General features: G+C 44.9%; 2 protein-coding genes across 7 annotated transcripts in view; one reads left to right on the forward strand and one right to left on the reverse strand.

Moving 5' to 3' along the window:
- The window catches only part of wasf1 (WASP family member 1), a 38,566-nt gene extending 37,644 nt beyond the window's left edge, over positions 1-922 (reverse strand). For 2 of the 6 annotated variants that reach the window (XM_078093334.1, XM_078093332.1), the window contains exon 1: positions 618-922. The gene's annotated coding sequence lies outside the window, so the exon portion shown is untranslated. Of the gene's footprint in view, positions 1-242 lie in introns of all 6 variants that reach the window. The other 4 variants (XM_078093337.1, XM_078093333.1, XM_078093336.1 and 1 more) reach the window with 2 other exon arrangements.
- On the forward strand, positions 655-13,083 carry cdc40 (cell division cycle 40 homolog (S. cerevisiae)). The gene is made up of 15 exons (XM_040160378.2): positions 655-1,431; positions 1,808-1,894; positions 2,440-2,569; positions 2,688-2,774; positions 2,895-3,040; positions 3,408-3,504; positions 3,730-3,869; positions 5,069-5,143; positions 5,241-5,286; positions 6,593-6,694; positions 7,621-7,736; positions 8,384-8,517; positions 10,604-10,680; positions 11,938-12,082; positions 12,489-13,083. Exons 1-15 carry the CDS (start codon positions 1,240-1,242, stop codon positions 12,664-12,666), a joined length of 1,752 nt encoding a protein of 583 aa, XP_040016312.1. The 5' UTR covers positions 655-1,239; the 3' UTR covers positions 12,667-13,083.
- The last annotated feature ends 31 nt before the right edge of the window (positions 13,084-13,114 follow it).

The following is a 13,114-nucleotide window of genomic DNA, read 5'->3' on the forward strand; positions in this document are numbered from 1 at the left end:
GTCGAAACTGCCCCAGTGGTGTAGTGGCGGTCAGAGATGGCCAGGCAGTGTTGGGTTACCGACACCGTTATGAGTCAAGCAGCTCTAGTTTAAGAGTATTCTCACAACATGGTGACTCCGTATTAAAAAAAAGAGGCAATTCGTTGCTGCCGCGCGGAGATGCAAGAACGTTGGAGTAAGGTTACTAAAGTCACGTTTTCGAGTTAAATTCGACTTCGGTACGCATTTTGTCACATAATTACCTGGTATGTTGTCTTAAAAATCCGTTTATATTCTTCCCATTCTCAGTGAGCAGCAGAGCTCGCCGCCGTGTCCAAGAATTTAAATCCCCGGGTCGGATCCATGATTGTACTGTCTCTGATATCAAATGTACTCCTGGTGGAAGAGGCGGCGGAGAAGAATCCATGCACTTTTTTACAAAAGGGAATCTCGCGGTAGATGTTGGTGAAATCGGCTCAAAAACTAGTGCAGCCCAGCCAATAAAAGGGTCTCGTAACAAAATAGAACCCGTTAATTTTGCTATTGTGACAAAGATAATATTTTCGAAATAACAAGATGGAAACGACGTTTATTCGCAAGAAAATGTCCCCGTTATACCGGGCGATGATGGTACTTACCACTCTATTGTTGGGGGCGCGAGAGAGCGTTCCAACTGCTGCTGTGCTCGTGGGAGGCTCGCGCACGCCGCGCACGCCCGCTGTAATGGCTCGTTATGTCAGACCGTCATTCTGTGACATCTAATTCATTGAAGAGATTCGTTTGGTTCGATTATTCCAACATCCGCTGTAGATAAAATGCATTTATTGACACAATTGATGTGTATCCTAGAGATGCACCGCAAAGGTCAAGGACAATACCGAACACCACAGGAGCAGATAATGTGATCCTTGGATAATTTAATTATTAACACACACACACACACACACACACACACACACACACACACACACACACACACACACACACACACACACACACACACACACACACACACACTACATCTACTTGGCGTTGCAGCTGTAGTATGATGTGTGACATGTATATATTTGAGTAGCTTTACAAATAGAACATTCGTTTCCAGTTGTAAATTCAATTCAGTCTTTAAGTAACGCTATTCCTAAAATTGCAACACTTTATTTCTTACATTATCACCGCCCCCCCTCCTCCCCGGGTGAGTGACGTGTTTCGTCACAGCGGAAGTACAGCCCTCCAGCTTCACGCGAATTCACAACATCCAAGATGTCTGCCGCCACAGCCTGCCTCGTTTCCTACGGTAGCGACTCGGATTCAGATAATGAGTCAACTTCTAAAACCGGTGTCGTTAACGTGGACGCGACGGACCCGGACGCCACGGCTCACCTCAAACCTCTCAAATCTGTCCCCACGATGTCTGTGGCTGTTCTCAACTCCGCTCCCGAGGTCGCCGTTAAGGTAAGCTAACCGAGCTAACCAACGTTAGCTTAACGTTACATTGTGTAAAATCCCATGATAGGAATCCCTCCGTGCTTACGCATAATTGGTACACGTGTAGATTCAAATAACGTAACATTTTGAATTAATTATTGCTTATTGTGTAGTTAACAAGTGTAAACATTAATGTTATTGATCAAAGCTCACGTTGCTAGCGTTAGCGGTTAGCGGGAAACTTGAATGTCAGGAGGATGTTGTATTGTCCAACACTTACACGTTAATTTATTTTAAAAATTACGCGAATACTTTGGAAGAACTGACGTCATTGACGTTGTCTTAGGTTGTATGTGTTTTCCATCTATGTATCAGTTCGCTGATTTGTGCATGTTAACTTTAGGAGGCTGTTGAGACTGGCACACATCTGGACCCGTCATTGAAAGAAGTCACCTACAACCCGACGTTTGAAACCATGTTTGCACCAGAGGTAAGTTTTTGTCTTAATATGAGACCGGATTTCAATTGTTGTTGATCGTTTTTGTTTTTACAAGTCGTCATCTCCTGATTCGATAAACTGACGGATCCCATCTTCCTCTCCCTGATTCGCATGAAGAAAATAAAGCTAGATACGTGGCTAAATCAGCAACTTCTGAAGTTGTCTCACATTCTCTAGTTATGAGAAAATGCTGTGACGTTTCATCATTAATTGCCGATCGGATACAGGGTTCTTCACTTTAACGAGATCCGGGCAATCTGCGATTGAAACAATCCCAGTCATGTAAATATAAAATAAATAGTTTATTTTTTGGGGGCATTATTTGGTCCTTACATAATTACAGAGCACCAACGTATCTGGGAGTCTTTCATAGCCACACCTCGAACAATGCAGAGTCAGCGCTGAACGGGACCAGCCGGCCACTTGCATCTCATGAATGCATTAAATCACAATTGAATAAATAAGCAGAATTAATGTTTCCAAAATCAATGTTTAGTTATTGTGTTATTAATGCTTGTTTGATTTCTTTTTCTCAGTTTGGGCCAGTCAACCCATTTAAGAGCCAGCAGATGGCTGCCCCCAGAAACATGTTATCTGGATATGCAGAACCTGCTCACCTCAACGACTTTATGTTCGAACAGCAACGAAGAACCTTCTCCACCTATGGTAAGCTCATCTGTGACCCGTGTGGTGGATTTAAATCATGCGGCCAATGTATTCCTATTCCTCCTTTTTATCCTGACTTTTAGGGATCCTTTTACAACTCTCTTCTCTCTGCCTATAGGTTATGCTTTAGATCCATCTGTTGACACACACCAGGTAACCGCTATCAGCTACATTGGCGCAGTGGATGAGGCCGAGAAAAACAAAGGTGATCCTTCAAACCATGTTTCAATGCGTTTGTCTGCATCTGACTACATGGAACCGGCTCTATTTATAGTATGTCTCAACTGCATGAAGTAAGAAATATGTCTGCTGTCTCTTTGTTTAGGGCTGACTGTGTTTGAGACCGGACAGAAGGACAAGAGGTCTGAGAAAAGAAAAAAGATCAAGGGTGGCGAGGCAGGAGAGATTGATACATTCCTTGGACCATGGGCAAAATACATAGATGAAAAAGATAGTGCCAAACCGTCAGAGGTAAAACTGTGTTCAATATATGGTTTCAAATATTCTGGCTGTATTTGAAAAGGTCACTGCTCCATTATTAACCCGATTCACTACTCCATAGAGTGGCAAAGAAGAAGGTAGGGCATTGTCCAGGTTCAGGCTGTAAGGATTAGTGTTGGGCAGTAAGACAGGTGGACTTGCTCTTACTAATATGGTTGATTTATGGTTCATATGGAAAGCCTCTTTGTAATTTGCCTCATGCATGAACAGTGTTCCCCACCAACTCACTCAAACCTCTGATCTCAGGGAAAAGTAAAGAGTGGCCCATATCCGGACTTCAGTTTGCTCAGTCTGCATTCATGTTTTTGGTAATTGTATGCTTAAATGTGTTTTACAGGAAGAGCAGAAAGAGCTGGATGAGATCACAGCCAAGCGGCAGAAGAAGGGAAAGAACGAGGAAGAAGCTCCTGCAGAAGAGAAAACTATTCTCCATGGTACCGTGCACCTCTTAATATAGTAACATATAATGTCCAGTCCAGTTTCATGGCATTAGACAATCTTCCTTGACGAATGAGGTTTGCTGAGTATTTCTTACAAGACTTCTTGTTAATTGAGGTCAGCAGTTCAGTGGGCTCTAACCGCTGTATCCAAATGCAACTGGATTGTTTTTCATTATATTTTGTCTTTGCCCCCCCCCCCCCCCCCTCCTCTTCCTGCAGTTAAAGACATGTATGATTACCAGGGCAGGTCCTACCTCCACATCCCACAGGATGTTGGTATCAACCTGCGCTCTACAGAGGCTCCAGACAAGTGTTACCTGCCTAAGAAACAGATTCATGTCTGGTCCGGACACACCAAGGTCAGTGGGAAGGGACGTGGCTTATTTGCGTTTCTGTGTGTACATACATACATACATGACCCTTTTACTTACCAGTTAATGATTCTAATGAAGTATTATTACATTACACGCCATTTAGCCGACGCTTCTATCCCTCCGAACTTTGCTGATGGTTGATACTGTAGTTTTAAAATTATTCCAAAGTGCTAAAAAAAAAAAGAGCGCCGGTGTTTGTGGGGAAAAGAGAGAACATTCCATCATGCTCTGTGTTAGAATTTATGATTAAGTTGGTAAAAGCCTCCCCGGTGCTTTTGAAGGAACTGATAACGCAGTTGTACGCGCGCTGCTTGTCCCTGACAAATTCAAGACCATTCTGCCTCATTGAAACCACTGTCATGATTCAAATATAAAGGCAAACACTGGGTCATTCCAAGAGATCCGATCCAATCTTCAGACCTGCTGGAACGCTTCAGGGAGAGAGAAATCTCTCAAGCTTTAAATTGGCTCCTATCTGCGTTGTGCTGCAAGTCACAGCCCTCATTTGAAATACAAAGAGGTTTGAAAAGATAATAAGCGTGTGGAAGCACTGATGTCGAGATAATAGATGGAGGATGGCACACGCGTAGTCACCAAGGTTTTATGACATTTATTAGGAGGAAGTTTGGTAACTTAAAAGTCAACATACTTTCCATGACTATAACAAAGGCAGGATAGTCTGCACACGCGCACACACACACACACACACACACTTTTCTGCCCTGCTTATTAAGAATCCGCTGTATCCCCTTTGGAATGGATTTAATATTAAAAAAATGTAATATAAATGCTGAATTGAAGCCCTTTCCTTAAATGTTAGAGTAAAATATGTGTTTTTAAAGTTTCTCACCAATACAAAAAGGATAGACATTAGTCTAATAAACAATTTTAGCAATAATATCAATCATAGATGATTTATGGTCCAAGCAGACATTCATGAATTCTTCATTCTAAATATGCAGATCTGTGGCATTATAACATTATACGGGTCAATATCATATGCACCTCAATGCTCAATAACAGATGTTTCTAAAATGATGAAACGCTTGTTAACACACACATTGTCAACTCTGCCCTGTAAATCTTGCTGTTGCCAAAAATGTAGAGCAAGATTTATGTAAGAATAGAAATCATGGTCAGGAGAAAAAAAACCTTCCAACTTCTCCCGTCTGTTTGTTTTCCAGGGTGTCAGTGCCATCAGACTATTTCCTCACTCTGGTCATCTTCTGCTCTCCTCCTCCATGGACTGTAAGATCAAGGTGATAATCCCCTCAGCAAATGCATTCATTCACACCCACAGTATTCCATGATGGCCGAACTGTGTTCACTTCTTGTTTAATCTCTTTCTCTCCACAGCTGTGGGAAGTGTACGGTGAGAGGAGGTGCATACGGACATTTATTGGTAAGTGAAATTCACTTTTGACTTAGTCAACACTCATGAATGTTAATAATCAGTTCAAGGAAACAGAAACATAATTTCAGGATAGTTAACTGGATCGATCGATCGATCAATCGATCATCAGCAAACCTGTTGAGGTGAAATGTGCTTACAGAAATGCGCAGCAGGGACAGCCTGTAAGCTCAACCGCACTCGCGACCCGTCTTCTGACCATTGACGGAAAGTAAAGGGATGGGTGGGTTTCTGGAGGGTTTAGCTCATGTGTTCAGGTCGCTTGCGCTCATGCCAGAGGCGGCACATTGTCTGAATCGAGAGTGTTTGCAGCCGTGGTTCCGCTTGTCAACCCCCTCTCAGAATGTGCATAATTCAGCAGCGCCAGGGCCAAAGGGAAGGAGGGGAGGGGGGCAGGAGACCCGGAGCTGGCGTACAGGAAGAGAGGAGGCAGCTTAGGCTGGGATAGACTGACAGAGAATGGCTGTCTGTGTGGCTGATGAGCAGCAGCAGAGTCAGATGATGATGTTTTAGAGACTATTGTAGTTTTTTGTTGCTGTGCACTTAGTTCTATTCTCTGCTGTCTGGTTTATTCACGTCACAGCATTATTTCACACTCGTTTCCTTTTATTTTTTTGTAGAATTTAATTGAATATATTTTCTTTAATGGAGCTGCAAGGAGAAATCCGCTAATTGCCAACTATTTTGCTCATTGATTTAATTTGTACGTGTCGTCGTTTTTAAGGAAGAGGCAAACATAACAATCAAGAAGGAAATAACAGTATGCATATCATTATGTATGCGTTTTCGTTCTGCCTTCAGTAGTTTGTGTGTCTGTGTTTTCCCGTACACACAGACCTGCACACACACGCCTCGCGGTCAGAGCAGGCGAGCACCGGGGCTCAGTCGCCGCCGCTATCGCTGTGAAAACAATGTAGCCCTGATAAAAGCCAGTTTTAACTAGAGAGGCGTGTCTGCGTGTGCGCTGAGCCCACGGGGGGCCTCTCATCACCTGCACTGCACGAGGAAAGCTAAAGGGGGGGCTGCATGAATTTGGATTTGGATTTCAAAAGCAGGAGGTGGAAAAGACAGATCGGGCGTGTCGTTTTTTTATCGTTTTTGCCCATTTCAAGATTCCATATCCCTCGTCTGCCACAGCCCACGTAGTCTTCGTCCCTCAACGAGTCACAGATTTCACATTCCTTGAATGAATTGTCTTCCTGAGGTGGTAAACAATTGCGTGGAGCGCATGTAATTAGTGTGGCGCATGTCTGTTTGTTTGTTTGTAATATTTGTGCGTTTGCTCCACTTGTTTTAGGTCACAGCAAAGCAGTGAGAGACATTTGCTTCAACAACAGCGGGACCAAGTTCCTCAGCGCCGCCTACGACCGTTACCTCAAACTCTGGGACACTGAAACAGGTAGATGGTACCAACGACTCCTTCACATCACCTCTTGTTGTTGTCTTAATGGAAGGTATTCATTATACGTATAGTGTGTATGGACGCACACAATAACCCGCTGCAGTACAATAATATGTAACCTTGATCTCACAAGGCGGCATCCGAGAATGTGAATAATGGCAGAACCCTCAGCTTCCTTCTGTCCTTTTCTTAATCAAACAATTCTCTTCAGAACTCGTGTGTTTCCAGAAGGTCAAAAACACATTTCTACCAAGTTGTTGTTCGTTTGCCATTTACACAGATTGTACACTAACGTTCCTCCATTTTGCTAATTGATGGATCATTTTGATCATTTTTCAAACGTAGACACTCAAATCCAGTCGCACATTTCCACAGTGCCGCAAACCATGTCTGCAGATATGTCGTCACCATCTGTGACACAATCTGATCTCGTAGGACGTGTCCTGTGGCATTTCACAAAACCGACAGGATATACTTGTTAAAATGCCGTCTTGTATCCATATTGTGCTAAAATGTCATCGCTGTGTGTGTGGTGGCATTGAACTTTTCAATGGAATTGGGTTTCAAAGAATGCTATTTTCAAAGCAGACCTGTCTCATCACAAATTCTCCACCCGCTCATCTTAAGGGTGTGCCGTTCCAGCAGAGGGCAGAAAAGAATCAACAACCCCCCCCCCCACCCATCCCTGCCGGTTAACAGGATGCCGTGATTGGTGTTAACTTAGTACCCCATTACAAGTTGTTCCTTGCATCTAGAATGTCACTTATATCACATTCCAGGTTTGTCCCAGTTGCAGCATAAAATAGGATGTAATTCCGAATTGGAGCCTCTGTTCTTATTTTAGGGGCCTCCCTGTGTTGCAGTCATTTCTTATCTCCTCTTCCCCTCGCAGCTCTGACTTTTCCTTTCCCCTCGCTCCACAGGCCAGTGCATCTCCCGCTTCACCAACAGGAAAGTGCCGTACTGCGTCAAGTTCAACCCGGACGAGGAAAAGCAGAGCCTCTTCGTGGCCGGCATGTCTGATAAGAAGATAGTTCAGGTAGGGTTGTCGCGTTGCCGGCGCTCTCTTTGCGTGGCCCCCTGTGCTCTCAGGACAAACACTCCGGTGTTTGTGTAGCCGGGGCTTGAGGTTCAGAGGCTGACGGGACTAGAGCAAAGCCATTAATCACCGCTAGCATTTGGGTGAAGGAGAAGGCAAGGGGAACATTCTGTGATTTAAAGTCCAGAAATACGATCCAAACTTCTACAGATGAAAGTTTGAAAAAGTATTCATTGATGATATGACGAGGTGCAGCCGGCCCAAAGTTTGTCTCCTAGTTTTTCTGATGATCACTAGTCCCGATCACAATGTCTGGCACAGTATTGAGGGTTTGTGCTAAATCATGCAGCTCCCTTCGGGGTTTTGAGAACAGATGGTTGCTCTTGTGAGCATCGGAAAGCTAAATTAAGCCCAAAGAAGGCATGAATTGAGTTGGATGTCAAATTAGTTTGGACAGAAATGCTTCCTTTTAATGTGAGGCCTGGGGGCCGTTTCTATCTGCTTTTCTCCGGGAAAGCTCATCGGTGTCAGTGAAGCCATTTTTCTAAGGTGAAACCAGTTTGATGGGATTTTGTGACTCCGTTTTACTGATTCACTTTATTTAGCTTTGGCTCATCCTGTGTTTACCTCCTGTGTCTCTCCATCAGTGGGACATCAGGACCGGTGAGGTCGTTCAGGAGTACGACCGCCACCTGGGAGCCGTCAACACCATCACCTTTGTGGATGAGAACCGGCGCTTCGTGAGCACGTCGGACGACAAGAGCCTTCGAGTTTGGGAGTGGTAAGCACAGACCAAAGCTCAAAACGGCCCTGCGGTGTTTTGAATTGATTACACATAATCTAGTAGACGCACTGCTCCTTTAAAAAGTGGTTCTTAAGGACAGGAGATCTCCAAAGCTCCAGACAAGCCTATCGTGGATGAAGCTCGCCCAGCCGCTAATCCGACTCCTCCGCCTCGGTGGGGCTGCTTTGCATGCATCTGTTGCACTGGCAGTTTCTTTTCCCGCCCGGAGCCAACGTACATCGACCGAGCTCCAGCAGGATCCTTCTTTGAGCCGGGCCCAGGTTGCCAATTGTACATCTTAATAAATAAGCATTTAGAAATGCCTCCACAAATTAAATCATTGGAAAGGAGAGAGGCGCTTGGATAACCGGCGGGTTAGACAAAGTAAACCTTTTTTTAAAGTCTCCTTTCCTTGCAAAACCACTTCTTCTTTTTTTAACAAAATCGTGTTCACTGCCTTGCAGGAGCTTATTTGCGTTTGGATATTGTGACACGTGCTGCTGCGTGTTTTTTGCCCTAAGGAAAACCCACCAATTGGGCTCCTCCATCAGGCCGCTGGGCTCTGAGAAGTGAAACCATGCGAATAACCGCTTCTGAGCGCCGAGTTGTGCCGGCTTCAGTTTCGCTCCTTCTGACCGATATTTTCAGATTTAGCCGCTTGTAGTTGCTCTGGTGACTTGCGGATTAACAGGTGGTGGTATTTTTTTGTTTTGCTCAGAGACGAGTAATATTTGAAGACCGTCTGAAAGATGAAGCTTCCCTTTGACCTATTTAGCCTGTAATTCAAGTTGCAGTTTCATTTTATTTGTCCTTTTGTGGAATGTGGAAGCAAACGGTGCAGGACAGAGAGCGGCTTTACTGCCCCTCGTTCTCCCGCGGATTAGCCTCTGGCTAACCCCTCTGGTGAGACCTGCAGTGAATATAACAGAACGGTCCCGTGACAATGTGAGGACCAACCCTCCACGTCACGCTGCAAAAGCCTTCTCGTTATTTAAATTCCATCATAACTAACCTTTTCTGGAGAGACTGCTTCGTCTGCAGCAGACGTTCGTCATCGAGAGGGGGGTGGGGGGTGTTTGGTGCACTGTGCCAGCATGCCAGCAGGGAGAATCAGCACTTCACAAAGCTGTTGTTCAGAAAGCTCGAAGGGACATTCGGGATGATTATGGGCCGAAAAATACATTTTAACAAAAGATTTTCTTTGAGATGTAAGAGAAAGCGTGAAGGACATTTTTGCTACGTCTTCTATGTCATCCACGTGCTCGATCTCCCTCGGGCCCCGACTTCCATCGTGCTCCTGACCTTTTTAAACGCACGCCCTGCCGACCTAAATATAACTTTGTAAATGTTTGGCCAGTCGTGATGACTGTGTTGGCCGACCATTTCGTCTTATGTCTTGATTCTGTTGTTTGCCGGCTGATTACAGAATTTAACCTCAACCTCCCTGCAGATGACAAGCCTGCGAATCTAAAGCTCACATATGAAATATACAAACGTGCCGCTTGTTATGCGATCGATGCAAAACGCCACAAGCAACAAGAAGCCATACATTTTTTCACAAATCTCCCCATAGATTGTTTGTCATCTGTTTCCCTTCCTCCCGCCGCGCTGCAGACAACAGAACATTCACGCCGGTTATTTCTGGAGCTCAGAAGAAGAGATCTGATGGCTTTGTTTCTTCCCGGGTTTAGCGCGGCACATCAGCAGGCATTTGCTCCGACAAACCCGCGTGTGTGTGTTTGTGTGCATACGTTTTGGTTGTGTAGAAGGGTTTGCATTTCTCATTAAACAGTCTTCAGTTCCTCAAAGACCATCTTTGGTCTGTGCAAACATGTTGCCATCCCTCTGCTCCAGCTGGGTCTCATCTCAGGCATGCTTTAGTTTAAGCAGAAGGCCCAACGGGAACGGCCCACTTACTTGATGCAGACACACACACATCGTGTGAAGGCAGAAAGACGCATTGGTCACACTTTTGAGTTGTTGTTGAGCTTTGAGGGGTGGCCGCAGGTTGCTCGCCCCTCCAGCGTTTCACTCCTCTCCAAGTGTTCTCACTGTGCTCTTTTTCTGTTTGTTTGTTTTTCAGGGACATCCCTGTGGACTTCAAGTACATCGCTGAGCCCAGCATGCACTCAATGCCAGCTGTGACACTCTCTCCCAACGGTGAGTAGCCAGAGGCGCCTGAGGGGCGCATATATCCATATCGCCGGACGGAGGTGGATTCGGTTTCATATCTTTAATTGTTGGTCAATGCGCTTTGACATCTCAGTCAATTTGTGCGGAGAGATGTCTAGATGGAGTCCTCGGGATCCGGTCCGATCTATTGTGATTGATGGGTAGATAGTCCCACAGTGTAGGCGGGAGTGAACTGTAGAGCAGTTTCAATTAAAGACACGTCACAGAGGGATGAGAGAAGCTGAGCTTGAGCTGAAAGATGCTCTCCTCCATCTGCAAATGTAAAAACATTTAAAAAATACTAATAAATATGAGCAATACTGGTGATGATCGGCTTAGCTTAGTCTTTTTCCTCGCTGTCTTTGCCAAGAAGTTACTGTGCCGGGCCAAGACAAAGTTGCCTCACGGCTTGGTGTTTTCACAATACAGGCTACCGGTTTCCTAGAAACAAACTATTCCATTTCAAATGCTTTTTTCTTACTTAGTATGTATTCTGATTCTTCTGATTCATGCGGCTTCTTAACATGAATGTCCACAGCTCAGGGTTGGGGTTAAGACGTGTGATTGGGACATTGCGTTTCTGTATCATGTGGAAGCGGAATAAACAGCCGAATGAATGATTTTTCTTAGACGTGACACACAAGTCCCATCAATCCTTTTCCAATGCGAGGCTCCATTTGAACAGGGAATCCCCTGTTGCACCCAATCAGCTCCAGCTCCCCTCAAACTCGGCTCTCCTGTCGTCGCCCGTTCCCTCCCCCTCCGCCCACTTTGATTTCTCCCTTTCCTCTTCCCCCTCCCACTGTCCCTAGTCCCTTCCTGGCTTTTGGGCATCGTTCTTGTTTGTGCCAAGGTGGTTTGTTCCTCCCTGCGTCCTCGGCAGGAGACCGTTCCGTTTTCTTTTGCGCCTCAATCCTCGAGTTTGCACCTTTTCTTGTTTGTCTGTGCTCATGAGGCATATTTCCACCTCGTATGTGTATTTGACTCTACCTGCCAGAGCATCTGATAAGCTGGCATTTTTAGCTCGTACGCGCAGCATCGTGGATCCACATTTGTAAAGAAATCATGCTAATGGTACAAATGTCAGCCTTCAGAGCTCAGATGTTCGGGTGTTGAAATGATTTTCCGCTGTCTTACTTTATATGGACCTTTTAAACTTTACTGATCCTTGAATGGGTCTTTTTCATAAGCATGTTGTATTATTGGCTGTTAGCTACATGCTGTTTTCCTTGTTTCTTACCCCAGGTAAATGGCTGGCGTGCCAGTCTATGGACAACCAGATTCTGATCTTTGGAGCCCAAAATCGCTTCAGACTGAACAAGAAGAAGGTCTTCAAAGGCCACATGGTGGCCGGCTACGCCTGCCAAGTGGACTTCTCCCCCGACATGAGGTAAGCCTGTACTCAGCAATCTTCTGATGAAAGGGATCAGTAGGCAGCGAAGATACTCAGAGCTGATTAATAGTTTAGAATAGATTCAATTTCAGCCAATGAAGAAAAAAAGAATTGACAGAATTGAAACCCAATGATGATTCGTGGGTTTCTTTGAGGTGTTTTGGAAGTCTTACTGAGTTTAGCAGTGAGATCGCACTCAGCAGATACCCACTGTAAAACGCCCCGGGTGCACTCAGAGCCCAGGGAATTCAGATGATCTAATGTTCTCGCCCCAACACATTTTCAGGTCTGACCACCTTTCAGTATCCATAGCAACACTGCAACTCCTGGCTAGAATAAATACTATTTATTTAGACCTTATGCAGGGTCCTTTTTCGTGCTGATCTCTGCTCCTTTCTTCCAGCTACGTGGTGTCTGGAGATGCCGATGGGAAGCTGAACATTTGGGATTGGAAGACCACCAAGCTGTACCACCGGATCAAGGCTCACGACAAGGTGTGCATCAGCGCACTGTGGCATCCGCACGAAACCTCGAAGGTCATCACCTGCGGTTGGGACGGACAGATCAAGCTCTGGGACTAGATGTCCGGATGTGTGCGTGTGTGTCTGTTCTGGGAGGGGGAATAGAACTGAACTGGTTCACGATAGACAGACAAGACGGCACTGGTTGTCCCATGGATTTTGTGAAAAACAAAGTGAAAGCCACAGGACTGGTATCCAGTCCAATTGTTGCAGCGTATTTTTGTATCCCGCCGTGAGAGTAAAAGCGTTATTATCTGTACAAAGATGACCACACGCATGCATTTAAAAATAGTTTCTTCTGCAAACGGCATATTAGCGTGGAACCGTGACATTTTTTAAAATATCTTTTTGTTATTTCAATGTATAATGTTCTATGTAGTGTACCTCTGTAATCCTCGGTAACCATTCTTAGTTTTCAATTGTGTGAACATCCAATTGTGGAAATAAACATTCTGTAAATTTGACCTCTTTAAAAAATTATGTATTAGTTTCTCTAAGACAGTGTATT

This window comes from Gasterosteus aculeatus, chromosome 18 (genome assembly GCF_964276395.1).
Source record: "Gasterosteus aculeatus chromosome 18, fGasAcu3.hap1.1, whole genome shotgun sequence".
NCBI lineage: Eukaryota > Metazoa > Chordata > Actinopteri > Perciformes > Gasterosteidae > Gasterosteus > Gasterosteus aculeatus.